General features: G+C 38.9%; 1 protein-coding gene across 1 annotated transcript; it reads right to left on the bottom strand.

Moving 5' to 3' along the window:
* Positions 1-668: 668 nt before the first annotated feature.
* HAVCR2 (hepatitis A virus cellular receptor 2) lies at positions 669-16,043 on the bottom strand. The gene is made up of 7 exons (XM_084884491.1): positions 15,819-16,043; positions 14,469-14,807; positions 13,537-13,626; positions 8,219-8,262; positions 6,653-6,782; positions 5,364-5,400; positions 669-3,482 (listed from the first exon to the last, which is right to left on the bottom strand). The coding sequence occupies exons 1-7, from the start codon at positions 15,868-15,870 to the stop codon at positions 3,329-3,331; spliced, it is 846 nt and encodes a 281-aa protein (XP_084740617.1). The 5' UTR covers positions 15,871-16,043; the 3' UTR covers positions 669-3,328.
* Positions 16,044-16,631: the final 588 nt, after the last annotated feature.

Below are 16,631 nucleotides of genomic sequence, written 5' to 3'. Positions count from 1 at the left end.
AAAATCTTCACGAAAAGGTTTTCTTTTTAATTCTAAAAATAGAAGGCTTGAATCTGAAGTAGTCCACAGGAGGCCAAGCTATTTCTTGACACATATTTCAAATTATTCTCTATTTGTATTACAACTAAACACTTAACTATAGGAAACTTGAGGTGTGAAGCACGTACCCTGAATTGAAAAATTAAGCCCCAAAACCGTGTTCTTACAAAAGTGGAATTCTTTTACATTCATGTAATGTATATTTTGCAATCTAATTACAAATATCCTTTTCTTTATCCCAGACAGAAGGAAAAGAAAGCATCTTAAATTGACTAAAGCTACATTTCACCAAGCCTCTAGAAAGATACACCTAAATCAATTTCAGGCACATCTTGGAGATATTGTGGGTTTAGTTCCAGACCACCCACAATAAAGCAAGTGAGAATCTTTTTGCTAGTGTAGGGCCCTGCCTTCAATTTGTAAAAAACAAACTCAACACCTGTGAAGCACCATAAAGCGAAGTGCAATAAAACAAGGAACCACTTGGAATTTCTGCTTCTGGAATTCCAAATCAAGAAAAAGTAATAGATAAAACATAGTAAGACCCTACTTTTACAGTCCAAATAGATAACAGGGTACCTCTTTTCACAGACTATAAGTATCTTAGGCAGAGCTCTGGGGATGGGGGGAGAAAGGAGAGACACTCCAAGGCACTTCCATAAACAAACCTCAATCCTACTACACTTTTTAATTAAGTTACCACTTGTCCTCTCCATTACACTTGTAGTAGCTTTTCGTTCCCCTTTTTGCCATCTGTCCCATTCCAAATAACTGATGGAAAGTGAATCCTACTCTGAAAACCAAGGTTCCAGTCCTAGGTCACTGCCACACTCACTGCCGGACTTGCTCTTTAAGTTAACCTGGCCCAGTCTTGGTTTCTTTCTATGAAGTGGAGGGCAGACAGGAAATCACTACTACAATGCTTAAATTTTATCATTCTATTATAAGAGAAAATGGGGATCATTGAACATAGAAGCATGTTTTAAAAAGTGAAAGTCTATCTCTTTTTTTAATAAAAAAATATATTTTTATTGATTTCAGAGGGGAAGGGAGAAGGAGAGAGAGATAGAAACACCAATGATGAGAGGGAATCATTGACTGGCCGCCTCCCAGATGGCCCCCACTGGGGATCGAGCCCACAACCCGGGCATGTGCCCTTGGCTGGAATCGAACCCAGAACCCTTCAGTCCACAGGCCAACACCACCTCCACTGAGCCAAACCAGCTAGGGCAAGTCTATCTCTCTTTTTAAAAAATATGTTTATTGATTTCAGAGAGGAATGGAGAGGGAAAGATAGAAACATCAATGATGAGAGAGAATCATTGATCAGCTGCCTCCTGCACATCCCACATTGGGATCAAGCTTGCAACCCAGGCATGTGCTTCAATAGGAAATTGAACCATGACCTCCTGGTTCACAGGTTGATACTTAACCACTGAGCAACACAGGCCAGGCTGAGTCTATCTCTTAACCATTTGCCCCTGTGGGGTAACCATATTAATTTGGGTATATTCTTCCAGATTTTTTAAAGGTAAAAAAAAAAATCATCAATTATATATACTGTTCTAGAATGGTTTTTTTATTTTTTATTTTATTTAGCAATATAGCATTTCCCTCTGACAGCTAATTTAAATTTTGTCAGATTAAGGGTTTCATCACTGTTGTATTCCTAGGGACTAAAACAGTGCCTGACAAAGTAGATGCTATAAATGTTAACAGTGAATGGATAGAATGAATTCTCCTGCCTGGCAGACTAGAAATTCCATGGGGTCAGGGATGTGTCTATTTGGTCTCTCTTGCTGGTCTCAGCATCAGATTACCTGGCACATAGTAAGCACTAACTAATATTTATTAAACTAGCAAAACAGCTCAACGATGAAACCATCTAATTCTTCTTACCTGCACCACTGTGCTGATGGACCACAATAATCAACTATTCTCCTATCAATGAAAAAAGGTTTTGCAAGCATCATTGCAATGATCATCCAGGAATACATACCCTTTTTAAAGATTCCTGTAGGGTAAGAATCTCTTTGGAGGGGAACCACTGATCTGGTCTAAGTGTCTTCTGAAGTCACTTCCCTCCAGGTGACTAACATAATGCCACACAGCACAGCAGCAATTTAGTCATCACCTAGGGAGGGCAGTTTTCAGACAGTGACAGGTGCATATTGTCACTGTCTGAAAACAGCCACTTTTGTCTACACAAGAGGACACATGGAGCTTAGGGTCTGTGAATTCTTCAAGAAGTGAGGTGGCAGAGCTCTGTCTGAGAACCCCAATGGAAGGGCTTTCCAGAAAGCTACTTTTCTGCATATTTAATGTTTTCACTTGAAAGATATTTAATAACTTTCTATTATGTGTGAGAGCAGAGGCAACAAATATGGAAGGCAGAGCTAGTCTCTACAATTTGGGAATGGAAGCTTAGGGACCACTGTCTTTCCTCCAAGTGATCTGAGGCTGGCTAGGACAGATTGCTGCAGCCCTTGGTCTTCCTTCCACCAGGAAATGGAATAGGCATCCCAGTCACTGCTCTTTCTTCTGTGAAAAACATGGCCCAGGTTCTCTCCGTGAATGGAGAAGTTAGTCAGAGACGTTTCCCTCTGAGTTCACCCTAAGCAGAACTTGACAACATACTTGAGTGTACTTCCTTTTTTTCCCAGGAGCTACTGCCTGCCACACCATAGCTTGCTGGGCTGGCTTCTTAGCTGGAGAAGGAGACTGTAAGTTGGTATTTGTAGGAGAGTCTTCATTCAAAGCAGCTTAAATGTTCAGACTCAAAGGAAACCTTCAAGGCCATCTAGTCTACTCCAGTAGATTCTTCACCTTTTATGAGTCACCCTTCTCTTTGAAATCGGTGGCCCCTTTAGAGTTTCTGCACCAAAAAAGGCATGCATAAATCTCAGCACATAATTTCCCCCAGTTTCTGGAGCTTCTTGGACACATGGGACTGAAAGTCCTGGAATTCTTACTTAATTCCACATTAAGAATTCCTACTTCACAGAGAAGCTCATTTGAGTTCTAATGCCCCGATTAGCAGTGTCTGAGATGACTAACCAGTTGGCTGGAATGCGGAGGTAAGGGAGTAACAAGTCTGAGCACTGGGGAGATAGTTGTTCAATCCTTTTGTGAGCTTATCTTCAGAAAACTGGATAAAGAATGCTGGGTAGCCGCAGGCAGAACCTTAAAGTCAGTCAGCTGATAGCTTTTAAAGAAGACAATACATCCTCACAAATGAAGCTGGGTCTGATGGCATAGAAGGGTGATGACTCAGAGGTTGTCAGGATTGCTACCCACTAATGACATAGCAGTAATCAGTACATGGGTCCTCCAGTTCATATGGGTTCTCCTCAATTGTATAGACGTTTTCCCTTGAGTGCATCCACTCTGCTACTGTATTTTCTAACCCCGAGGGAGGAAGGCGGTTGGCCAAAGTGATGAGGCTGTGGAAATAAAATGTCACAGTTCAAGTAAGCATTTCCCAGGATACAGAGAGAGAGAGAGAGAGAGAGAGAGAGAGAGAGAGAGAGAGAGAGAGAGAGAGAGAGAGAGAAAGAATAGGCTTTGCTGAAGAGATGCCGACCAAATGCAGTACATGATGCTTGATTGGGTCCTGACTGGGGGAGAAACCATAAAATAGAATAATTTGAAGAACATTAAGACAATTTGAATTACTCTTAACTTCCTTAGGTATAAAAATGGCATTGTTGGAAACAAAAAAATAATGGCATTGTGTGATCTAAAAGAATATCCTTATTCAGAGGAGATACATACTAAACTTTAGTGAAGTGTCAAGATGTTTGAAATGTCCTGAAAACGGTTCAGAAAAAACACACGTGTGTATAAAAAAAAGATAAAGCAAAAATATTAAAATGTTAAATTGCACATCTTGGTGAAGGATTCTAGTATTCCTTGTTCAATTGTTCTATGAGCTGGAACAATTTCAAAAAACAAAAAAGAAATAAATATGTTATGTATCCAATCAGATTTGAGTTTGAATTCTATTCCTGTCACTAAACCAGACATGTAATCTTGAATTTTGTTATTTCATTTGCTTGGAGACTATTTAGTGTGTTACACACTGTTTCATACAGCAAGAGGCATGGCAGTGAATAAAACACACATCCCATGAAGTTAGAAAACTTTGTCTCAGGATCCTCATCTGTAAAATGGGAATAATTAGCACTCTATCTGACCAGGCTGCTATAAGGAGCACTTATTTATTCATAATAGAATATTGAATAAATTATTTATTCATAATAGAATACTTAGTGCCTACTAAGTATCAAGTGCTGTGCTAGGGGATGCAGTTGTTAATGTGGCAGACAAGTTCCTTATTTTCTATAGAATTTACCTTTATAGGTAGAGATGACCTTTAACCAAATGATGTGACAAATTTACATGAACTAATGCATGTAAATGTCACTATGAATGTTTTCAGGTTTCAGCTCTATTAAAGAATAGTGACACAGATAATCTAAAACCATTGATATATATTTTACTTGACCTTTTCTTTTGGCTTCTGACTATTTACTGTAGACTACTTTGTTTTCATGAATATATTATCTCTACTTAGTCTAAAATTATTATTGGTTTATATAGTATTCAATGGACAGTCTTTTTTTTTTTCTTGATACATACTGCATTCTACCAATGTACCAAATGTTGCTAAAATGAAGTAAAAGTTATGTACACTAAATGTATTTGGAATTGGGGTGTATGCATATGTATGTACAGACCTATGTGCAAGATAGTCATAAATGGACACTAAGTGCAATATAAAGACCAGTACTTCTCAACCCTATTTGCACATTAGAATCACTTGGGAAGCTTTACAAAAATATCTATGCTTAGGCTTTATCTGTAAAAAACCTGGTTGATTTGCTCTTGGGATGACAACAGATTGCGTACATGATTCTAATGGGTTATCAAAGTTAAGAACACCTCTACTGGGCTATAAAAGTCCTGAGAGTAGAATCTTGGGTACTTGTTTACTTGTAGGGCACACCCAGAGCCTGGATGCAGTAGATACTCCATCAATTGAAGGGTCAGCCAACTAAAAAGACTGATTAAAATAGAAAGAAATATACACTTCTTATTATGGGGAGATGACTGCTATACCTTAGTTTTAGGAATAAGGAAGCTAGAGAGATCAGGAAGTAAACAGAGGAGCAGGTTTACATTTCATAGATCCTAAAGCAAAAAGGAAATATAACATTAGATCCTAGAGTCCAAGGGCAGGACTTCTAGAAGCAAAGATCAAAGTCATATTGGTATAGAAAACCAAGATTCCCACCCTCTTTTACCTCATCCCTTATTCTCACCTGGAATTCTGTAACTTCTCTTTCCTATGAGAATACCCTGGGTAAAAAGGTGAAGAAAAGTCAATTAAAATCTCTTTCATAAATTAAAGAAAAAATGGCTCATAGGAGGCAAGGATTATTTAAGGAAATCTGGTCTTCCTTAAATTGAATTAAATTAAACTACTCATGTGTGTCTTGGTTTATTACATGAACTATGCTTAAAAGTAATAAAGATGCATTTTCATATTATTTTAATTTTTTTAATTGATTTCAGAGAGGAAGGAAGAGAGAGAGAAACATCAATGATGAGAGAGAATCATTGATGGGCTGCCTCCTGCCTCCTGCTGACTGGGAATCAAACTGGTTCGCCTAGTTTATAGGTTGACACTCAACCACTGAGCCACGCTGGTTGGGCCATTTTTCATATTTGACAAATATATGGAACACCTACTTTGTGTCTGGCAGTATTCTAAACATCAAGGACACAAAGGTAAATTATGAGCCCTGAGTTTGTGAAACTTGTGTTCTAGTGAGGGTGGATTTCAAACACCATAATAATAACAACAATAATAATTTCTTGTTGTGCTGTGATATAAAGGAAACAAACAATGCACTGGAACTTAGAAAAGAAAAGGTCAGGAAAGCACTCTCAGAAAAGGTGACCTTGAAGGTCAGCTCTGAAAGAGAAGAATGAATTAGTCAAGTAAAGAGCCAGAAGAAGCATTCCAAGCAGAGAAAACTCTTGGTAAAGATCACAGTGAGTGCCTGAAACTGAAAATATGGCTGGAATAAGAGAGTGGCCCAAGATAAGGTCTGAGTGTTAGGCTACAGCCAGATCTATAGGACCTTTCAAGTCATAATCAAAGTTTCAACTTTATTCTAGGACCTGTAAGAAAAAATGAAAACATGTTTCTCTGCACCTACTATGCAGTCTATTCCTTTAAAAAAAAAAAAATCCTCACCTGAGAATATTTTTTCCATTACTTTCTTTTGAAAAAGTGAGAGGGAGGGGCAAAGGGAGGGAAGAGAGAGAAACATCAGTGTGAGAGAGACACACTGTTTGGTTGCCTCCCACATGCACCCCGATCAGGACCAGGATGGTACCTGCAAACCCAAGCATGAGGGAATCACAACTAGAACCTTTCCTTCAGTGTATGGGCCAACTCTGTATCCAGTAAGCAATACTGGCCAGAGCCATTCTAATTATCTTTAGGTATAAATATAAACTTATATTTCTATCTAGGTTTATGTTGGTTCCTACATCAGTAGTTCCTAACAAAGGGAAAAACATACAAGATCAAGTGACTTACATTTGAGAATTAAAGCACCAAAGATAAGAACCAGAGCCAGCCCAGCAGTGATTCCTGCTCCAATATAGACACTTATTCTGGTGGTCTTGTAACCAGAGTCTTGTAACTCATCCGCCAGTGTGGATATTTGCTGTGGAAACACAAACAGAATTGTAGCATATGGCCAGAAATAGGTAGTATGCTTCAGCCATTTTCATGACTTGTGAATTGGACCATCCTTTTTGCAGCAACACAAGAATACAGGAACCTGGAAACCACTCTTAATCTGTTCCCTTCTCGACAAGCCTCAAATCATCCAAAGAAACGGAGTACTTAATCTTTGGAGTCCACAAGGAAATAAAATGTGCCCTTCTGTACTGTGTAAAAAAGGAGCTCTTAGTAAGTGGACTCCCTCTCCCACAAAAATGGGCTTTGGAGTAGAATCCTCTTCATTCACGTCCCTTTGTGTTCCCATAAAGTTTCAGGATGGTCTAAATTTGGTGTCTTGCAAAAACTATTTTGGCAGAACCATTGTGACTTAAAAGCCAGACAGACAGTCATGAGTTCAATTCCAAGCTCAGTCCTCAAGAGCTGAGTCATCTTATAGAGTTATTGGGAAATGTAAGTGACAAAAAATACAAAATGTATGGCATAGGGTCTGATACATGATAAATATTTAATCAATAATAGCTATTGCTATTGCTGTAATTAATTTGACTTTTTGATAACTGAGAGTCACACAGAAAATCCTCTCCTTGTAAAATGTCAGTCCATGGTCCCCCTTTAAAACCAACAACAGGAAACACTTTTAAAACAAAAAAGTCAAGGAAATTAAATCTTCCATTTATACAACAAACACTTAACTACAGGAGTGCTATTTGCAAGGTATTGTGCATCAAGCATTGTGGGTGCACACTTAAAAGGCAGTCCTTGATCGCAAAGAGGGGAGAAACACAAAATGTTGAGCCTCAGTTGTGAACACACAAGTATGAGATTGAGTTAAATGAATGAGAACCCCTAGGTAAGTCCTCAAAGAATTTCTAGGTCAATGCTAGAAATTTTTCTCCTTTACTCAAAGAAAGTGGGGGACACTAAACTTATCGTGTTTTTGTTTATAATTGGATATATAAATTCTGGGCTTAGAATATTCCTGACTGGTATCTTGTCATACATACATAAATAAATTCAAACAAAAATATAATCTTTCTCAGTTGTATTGCAATGGAAGCAGGAAAAAAACATGTTCTAGGAAGATGAAGGATCTTTGACTTGCCCACAGTGGTGTGCAGCTGTGAACTCGGAGAAGAGGGACACAATGCTAATGCTTCTTTTTTTGTTTGTTTTCCAGGGCTAACTATGTGCCTGGCCCTTCACATGCATCACTGCATTCCATGCTTACACCGGGGCCATGTTCCAACAGTCAGAACTGTTATTAAAATCAACATGTTACAGTCAAGGAATCTGAAACTAAGGAAGATGAGGCATTTTTCCCAAGGAAAGAGTGGGCAGGAAGGAAGACTAAACCCACACTTTCTTTTCTCTGGGTTAAACACAATGTTAGCTCACATACAGACACAAGTTACTTACTGTTTGATTTTTATCGTGGAAGGTCTCCAGAGTCTGTATCTCTGCTACAAAGAGGAAGAATAACAAATAGAACAGTTAAAAATATTTTCTTGCTTAAAAGAGACTTTCCTTTTAGATAGAAATTCTCTTGGATTTAAAACGCATTGGTATATGTACCAGTAAAGGCTTGCTACTTGCTATTCTACCCAACAGTGGGCAGAATAGCAAGAATGAAAGAATGATAGAAAGAATGAACATGACTCTTAAAGACCTGTATGAAAGTGCTTCTGAGAAAATGGTCAGGTCTTGAGTTTTATTTTTCTTGACAAGTCAACTATTCTGCTCTATCCATGTTGCTTAATATTTAAGCCTAGTTCTAAATATAGATCCGTTGGGAGGAAAAAATTATTTTCTTTTGCTCAGCTGTTGTGGTTCAGTGGTTGAGCATTGGCCTATGAAGCAAGAGATGACGATTTGATTCTGAGGTTAAGGCACATTTCTGTTAGCAGGATCAGTTTCCAGAGTGGGGCGTGCAGGAGGCAGCCAATCGATGATTCTCTCTCATTATGGATGTTTCTTTCTCTCTTTTCCTCTCCCTTCCTCTCAAAATCAATAAAAATATATTTTTAAAAGAATATATTTTATTTGATTTTAAAAAAAAATCTCTATAATCCTATTTGAAATTAACTCTACTCTATACTTTTTACAATAATTAATTGGGAGACCAACAAATTTTACTGAACACTTATATGTCAACATTAGGATTTTCCCCCCCAGGTAATGAACCCAGCTGCTTATGTTCTATAAAATGGAGATTTCTGCCCTGAAGACCTATGTTGAATATGTGGTTTGTTGTGTCCACAGGGCCCTAGAAGAATCTGCAAAATCCCAACAATACTGATAACACTCAGGGAGGTGTTCTATTGTAATTCGATTTCAACAGATAATGAAAGTTAATTTTCTTGGAAAAGTTTGGCATTTTCTCAATAAAAGGAAAACAGTGTAGTTGGTTGCCTAAACATGAAGTTAAAAATAACTATAGCTACAATTTACCATGAGCAAGCATTGTGCTAAACTTTTGAAGTAACTCTTTTAGCTTACAACTATCTTAAAGTAGAGACAATAGCTCCATTACACAAATGAGGAAGCCAAGAATTAGGAAGTGACTTAACCAAGGTTACACAGCTTAGTGAATGACAGAAATGATCTTCGAATTTAGTTCTCCATGGCTTTAGCATACACTCTTTTTTTAAAAAAAAAAATGCTTTTATAGATTCTACATTTATTTTAGAGAGAGAGCAAGGGAGAGGAAGAGAGAGAAACATCAATGAGAAACATCAATTGGCTGCCTTCTGCACGCCCCTCTCTGGGAATCAACAACCCAGGCATGTGCCCTGAGGGGGAATTGACCCAGGTCATCAATAACAGAAACAGCATCGATCAACTGCCTCTTGCACGCCCCCTACTGGGGATGTGTCTTGACCAGAATTGAACCCAGGACCTTTCAGTCCACAGGCTGGAAGCTCTATCCGCTGAGCCAAACCAGTTAGGGCTGACCCAGTAACCTCTTGATGCATGGGTCAACACTCGGCTGGGCTCTTTTTTTTTTTTTAACTTAAGTATAGTTGGTGTGCAATATTATATTAATTTCGGGTGTATAATATAGTGATTTGACATTTATATACCTTACAATGTAATCACCACAATAAATCCAGTAGTCATTTGTCTCTGTGTAAATTTATCACAATATTATTGACTATATTCCCCTTCACCTTTTTCACCTTCCCCTCAACCTGGAAACCGTTAGATTGATCTCTGTGGCTATGAGTATGTTTTTGCTTTGTTTGTTCATTTGTTTTGTTTTTTTTAGCTTCTACATATAATTACTTATATATTCTTTTAAAAATATTTTTATATTTAGATTCTACCTATAATTACATAAGACATTTGTCTTTCTCCGTCTGATTTATGTCACGTATACCATCTATGTCCATCCATATTGTTGCAAATGGCATGATTCCATTCTTTTTTGTGGCTGAGTAATATTCCTGTGTGTGTGTGTGTGTGTGTGTGTGTGTAATATTTTCCTTTCTATTTTTAAAATATGTTTTTATTGATTTCAGAGAAAGGAAGGGAGAAGGAGAGAGAGATATATGATGAAGGAGAATCATTATCCATGGACACCTAGGTTGCTTCCACATCTGGGCAATTGTAAATATAAGGATACACACTTAATTCTGCTGCCTTCAACATCCTTCACATTGGCATTATCACTACTCTTAAGTGGGTCACATTGCCCAGCTGCCAGCTTAACTTCTTTTCTTTTTGTTTATTTATTCACCTGCCCACCCAATCGGCAAACATGTACTACACATCTGCTCTATCAGACACAGGGGACAGAGCAGTGAAGAAGAGGGGCACAGGCCCTGACCTCACAGACTGCATCCTAAAGACTGTCAGAATTGGAAAAACAAAGTATGCCTACTCATTTTTCTGGTTCAGTCAGAGACTCTGAAACTTCTTAAGTGTCACAGTCACTTTTCTGTTGTCCTAAAGGTCTAAATCCTTTCATATGAAACCCCTGATTTAAGAGACTATGATTTTAATATTATATGAACAAAGCTTAGCCTAAAATTATTATTTTTACAAAGTCCTGGCTAGGTAGCTCAGTTGGTTAAAGCAGTGGTCGGCACAAGTCAACAGAGCCAAATATCAACAGTACAAAGATTGAAATTTCTTTTGAGAGCGGAAAACCAACTTCTGCGCATGGACCACAAAGCTTCAATCACACTATACATGCACGCCCACACGTGGCATTTTGTGGAAGAGCCACACTCAAGGGGCCAAAGAACCGCATGTGGCACTCGAGCTGCAGTTTCTGGACCACTGGGTTAGAGTACTGCCCAAATACGCCAAGGTTGCAGGCACGTATAAGAATCAACCAATGGCCGAAATCAACAAATGGCTCAATGGATAGAGCGTCGACTTGGGGACTGAAGGGACCCGGGTTTGATTCCAGTCAAGGGCATGTACCTTGGTTGCGGGCACATCCCCAGTAGGGGGTGTGCAAGAGGCAGCTGAATGATGACTCTCTCTCATCGGTGTTTCTAACTCTCTATCTCTCTCCCTTCCTCTCTGTACAAAATCAATAAAATATATTTTAAAAAAAAAGAATCAACCAATGAATGCATATATAGGTGGAACAACGAGTCCATACCTCTCTTTCTCTTTCTCTCTCTCTCTCTCTCTCTCTCTCTCTCTTCCCCCCCCCCCTCTCTAAAAATCAATAAATAATTAAAAATACTACACACACAATAAAAACCAGAAAGAAGCCTGGCCATTATGGCTCAGTGGTTGAGCATAGACCCATGAACCAGGAAGTCACAGTTCAATTCCCAGTCAGGGCACATGTATGGGTTTCCAGCTCAATCCCCAATAGAAGGTGTGCAAGAGGCAACAGATCATTGATTCATTTTCATCATCGATGTTTCTATACCTCTCTCCCTCTCCTTTCCTCTCTCTGATATCAATAAAAACATCCTTAAAAGAAACAAAACTAAAAGCATTATCTTGGACTCACCATAAAAACCAGCCCTGACCCATTGGGCTCAGTGGAAAGAGCATCAGCCTGGGGACTGAATGGTCCTGGGTTTGATTCCATTTAGGGCATGTACCTTGGTTGCAGGCATATCCCCAGAAGGAGGTATGCAGGAGGCAGCTGATGATGTTTCTCTCTCATCGATGTTTCTGACTTTCTATCTCCCTTCTGCTCTGGGAGATATATTCCCTGATGCAAGAGATGGCCCCATTTTTGTTGCCTCAAGGGAAAGAAGAAAAAAAAAAAAGTAAAAACTTAAAGGAAGGAGACTTCTGTTTTTGGCACAGAAAACTGTAAGGAAATGCACTGTCTCATGAGGAAGTGAACTCCCCATTCAGGAATGGGTATGGGCATAGAGTGAATATTGGGGCACATGATGAGACAGTGGGATGAAATGACCCCTGAAGTCCCTTCTAGGTTTATGATTATAGGATTTTTAAAAATGTAATAATCACATACAATAAATATCTGGCATTACTTGATTTTTCCACAACATGGGTAATCATCTGTTCCCACCACCCTTCATTTCCTCACTAATCGTATAAGTGATTGTGGCTAGCAATCACTAAAGAATCACCAAAGATTAGAGAGCTGAAGTTAATAACTATAATAATAACTTATTTTGAATGCTTTTTATGCTGAGATCTTTACATACATTATAGATAGCATTCAATTTTTATAACAATCCTATGAAGTAGGCACTGAAAAAGAGAAGAAATTTAGTCTTACAGTGTTTGGGCAACTTGACTGAGTTCACAAGTCTAGTGAACTGACATTAGAACCCATTCTACCTGCCACTGAAGCACTTACCCACAACCTCACCCTGCCTCTGATTCTTACTGATAATGTTAACAACAATAACTAAGATGCATTGAGTATATACATATCATGATCAAAGCCCAGCTAAGCACTTTAGTCACATTTCTTATTTAAATCTCATAAAATGCAACTTATGAGATTTGTGATATTAGGAAGTAGGATTTACCTATTTTTAACTTCATTTTACAAAATAAAATGAGCTTCAGTGAGTTTAGGAGAGACCAGGTCTCTAAGAGAAATATTTAAAATTAATCTTTCTGATCAATGTGACCTGAAGTCTGCTTTTCTGACCCTATCTTCTCTTCCAAAGCAGCATGGGAAAGGCCTAGCTCAATTACTTAAAGAATTTAGCTGCTCCTACTATGATCAAAATCTGAGAAGGATGCTGGGCTTATTCCAGTTAGAAGAAGTCCAGGAAATCACCGAATCCAACCCCAAACATGGACTGGAGTCAATTTAAGACAAAACATCACCAGTCCAGGAATAAATCACAAAATAACAGTGAAATGTAAAGAGATTTTCATTAGATTAAATTTACTTAATTTAAAAGACTGATACTTTTTTTTTTTTTTTTGCAGAGATAACAATATTAAGATAGAAATTTTGTTTTTCTTACTTGGCAAAATATGTTGATAGAAATACTTTTAGGTGAGGGTCAGGAATTTTACTGGGTCATGAAAACCGTAATTCTCTGGACAGAAGAGAAAGCTGAGATTCAAAGAAGTGAAAGGTACTAGCCCAAGGCTCATTACATTTTTCAGTATGGGTTTATTCCAGCACCTCCCTCACCTGAAATTCTATCTCATGTGTACAGAAACATTTATGTGTCAGTTCTTAAACCATTTCCTCCTTTCCCCGATATTCAAAATCCTCTGAACTCAGAACCACCTAAAGGCTTCCTCCTACAACCATGTAAAATTACCTGAGCCATGATCCTCAGTGGTGAACATCCTTGGAACATCCTTGGCTGTAGTGAAGGGTCTCCATGGAGTCCAAGCAGGGGTGACCTTGGCTAGTGTCAGAAAACAATGTAAGAAGGAGGCTTCCCTGAGAGCAGAGAGCTTGTTTCAAGGAATCCAAAGGGAAAAAATAAAGAGAAACACATGCTCACCTTCAACCCAAACACCTTCCTTATCACACATTTAAAATGTTCATTACACATATTAAGAACTGTGTTACAGTCATCATTGTCACAGTCTAATTGTTAATAATAGAACTAATAGCCACACACTAAATTGTTTTCACAATACATCCCCTAAAATCCTTCCAATGGCCTATATGATTGGCAATATCATATTTCATAAAGGAGAAGGCTACACAGTTTAAATAACTGGAGCAAGATTACACAGCTAGTAAGAGGCAGAGTTGGAGTTGAATTCAGCTCCATCAGCCAAAAGTACATGCTCCATAAACCTTAAAACATACAAGCATATACACCCCTGCGCACACCCACAGTTCAGTGGATCTCAATCCTGGCTGCAGGTTGGGGAGAAGCACCTGGGGAAGACTTTGTAAACTACCAGTGCTCAGTCTCTATCTCCAAAGACACTGGTTTCTCAGGTTTGTGGGTAGGGCTCAATATTTATTGGTGTTAAAAAGCCCCCAAATGAATCTGATGAGCAGTCAGGGTTCCAACAATTGATCTAGACCTTTCCTGCCATTATATAGATCCTATTCGTAAGTTTCAACATAGACGGAAGAATTAAACATGACCAGACATTGCTTATGGGCTTATTAAGTCTTAGGGGCCCACCACCAGGGCTGTCATTGGGAAGGACAGAGTGAAAACAATTAGTATATTTAATACAATCTGCGGGGGATTATTCATAAAGAAAGCATGCAAAGTCCACTCACCTGGTTTGATGTCCAAATTCAGGTTTGATTTTTTATCATTCATTGGGCCCGAGAATTGGATACGGCAGCAATAAGTCCCACTGTCAGCTAAAGTCACATTCTCTATGGTCAAGGACACATCTCCTTTGTGGACATTCCCCTTTAGCTGATATCTGCTAGAACTCTGGTAGTTCAATTCCCTTCCATTAGTGCTGAGCACTGTATTCTGACATTGAAACGTAGGACAGGGTCCCCTGCCCCAGCACACAGGCACGAGGTTTTCAGAGGTGGTTGGAGAGTAGTGGCAGGACAGATAAGCATTCTGACCCACCGTGGCTGTGAGTGACTCCACCAAAGACCCTGGACAAAGAGAAAAGGAGAGCAAGATGCAGGCGATAAGTGAGATTGCACTTCAGGAAAAGTGCAAGTAATGCTTGCAGAGTAAAGAGAGCACTGTTGCTCTCCAGTGTAAAGGAGGCTCCACTAAAGCAATGACTCTCGGACTTGAGGGGCATCTGAACCACTGGAAAGTCTGATTAAAACACAAATGCCTGGCTCAACTTCTAGAATTCCTGACTTACTAGATCTGGAGTAGGGCATAAAAATTTGTATTTCTAACAAGTTCCCTAGAATTGCTGACATGGCTGGTGTTGGAACCCCATTTTGAAAACCAAGTTCTAGGAGAGACTTGTGGCCCAGTCCTATGAACAATGGAGGGCAGGGATGATGGAAAAAGTAAAAAAAAAAAAAAAAAAAAAAAAAAAAAATCATTCATTGTCAGCCAGGAAAATATCGCAGCCATTTAGGATAGTGTTGTCCATCAATGAAGGGCAGTTATCTTAACACAATTCTCTCTCTCGCTCTCTCTTTTTTTAAGTACCAGGCACATAATGAATAAAACCCTTACCTGAATAAGAAGCTAATACATAACCCTTTTTAGGTTTAAAATTAATTGGTCTCTTTAAAAAAAAAAAAAAACATACACTGTAAAACAAACAGTATAAAAGGTATATGAAAAGTCTAGTCCCTTTGCTCTTTCCTGTTCCCAGATCCCCTTCCCAGAGTCTATGCATTAAGAAGTATCTGTGTAGGGCCACACCTTGCAACACAAACAGACAGAAAGAAGTCTACTATACACATTGTTCCTCTCTTTTTTTAAAAATTAACATTGACTTAAGAGAAACTTCATATCATTATGTTTAATCAGATTCACTGTTTGCATCATAGATATATCACAATTTATTTTTTTCCACTTCCCTGCTGGTGAACATTTAGATTGTTTCCAAATGTTCACTACTGCAAACATTATGAAGGCCATCCTTGTATCTTTATCTTGCGCAACCCAATTCAAAAGTCCATGCCCAGACTTACTTGTAAGTAGTAGCAGCCACAGGACACAGTCGAAGGAAAGATGTGAAAACATGGGTTATAAGAAAAGCCCAAGACTGGCTCTGTTGAGGTGCCGTTTTAATTCTTCAATTGAACTGGGTACTTCCTGCAACTGCGTTTCTACTTCACAATCACGGGAGCGGTGACCACTTCCCTGAGTGCCAGCCTAGCACACCGGTGCATCAGGCTACTGATCATTCCTCTATTAAAGCCACCAAGTCTACATCAAAGGAAACCCCAGTTCTCTGTCATGCTCCTCCAACTTCCTGTTAGGGCTCTGATATTCATTCTGAGAGTATCAACAAAGAGGAAACAATACTCAGAAAGTATTACTCAATAAAGAAAAAAAGGTGTCTCTCAGTGAGAAAGCTTTCTTTTTTCTCTTTTTTTTAATATATTTTATTGATTTTCCACAGAGAGGAAAGAAGAGGAATAGAGAGCTAGAAACATCGATGAGAGAGAAACATCGACCAGCTGCCTCCTGCACACCCCCTACTGGGGATGTGCCCGCAACCAACGTACATGCCCTTTACCGGAATCGAACCCGGGACCCTTCAGTCCGCAGACCAATGCTCTATCCACTGAGCCAAACCAGTTTTGGCGAGAAAGCTTTCTGATACCTCCAAGTAAAATAGTCCTCTGTTTCAAATGGATCATATTTTGGTCCAGCTGGTTATCAGGGAACACAAGTCAGAAACACATGCATTCATTCAGAAAGTCAGTCAATTGGTCAGTGGTGACCATTGCTTATGAAGAACCTACTATGTGTCAGGCACTGGACCAAGAGCTAGAGAA

Source organism: Pipistrellus hanaki (assembly GCF_964339955.1).
Source record: "Pipistrellus hanaki genome assembly, chromosome: 5".
Taxonomy (NCBI): domain Eukaryota; kingdom Metazoa; phylum Chordata; class Mammalia; order Chiroptera; family Vespertilionidae; genus Pipistrellus; species Pipistrellus hanaki.
This window is presented reverse-complemented; position numbering and strand designations above follow the sequence as displayed.

What these genes read in the sequence shown, in the direction of transcription:
- HAVCR2 (XM_084884491.1), bottom strand. Translation starts at nt 15,870, where the DNA reads ATGTTTTCACATCTTTCCTTCGACTGTGTCCTGTGGCTGCTACTACTT. An exon ending in CACTGAGGATCATGGCTCAG is followed by an intron (nt 8,263 to 13,536) that starts GTAATTTTACAT and finishes TCCTCTTTGTAG; the next exon opens with CAGAGATACAGACTCTGGAG. An exon ending in GAGAAGTTACAGAATTCCAG is followed by an intron (nt 3,483 to 5,363) that starts GTGAGAATAAGG and finishes TTATTTCCACAG; the next exon opens with CCTCATCACTTTGGCCAACC.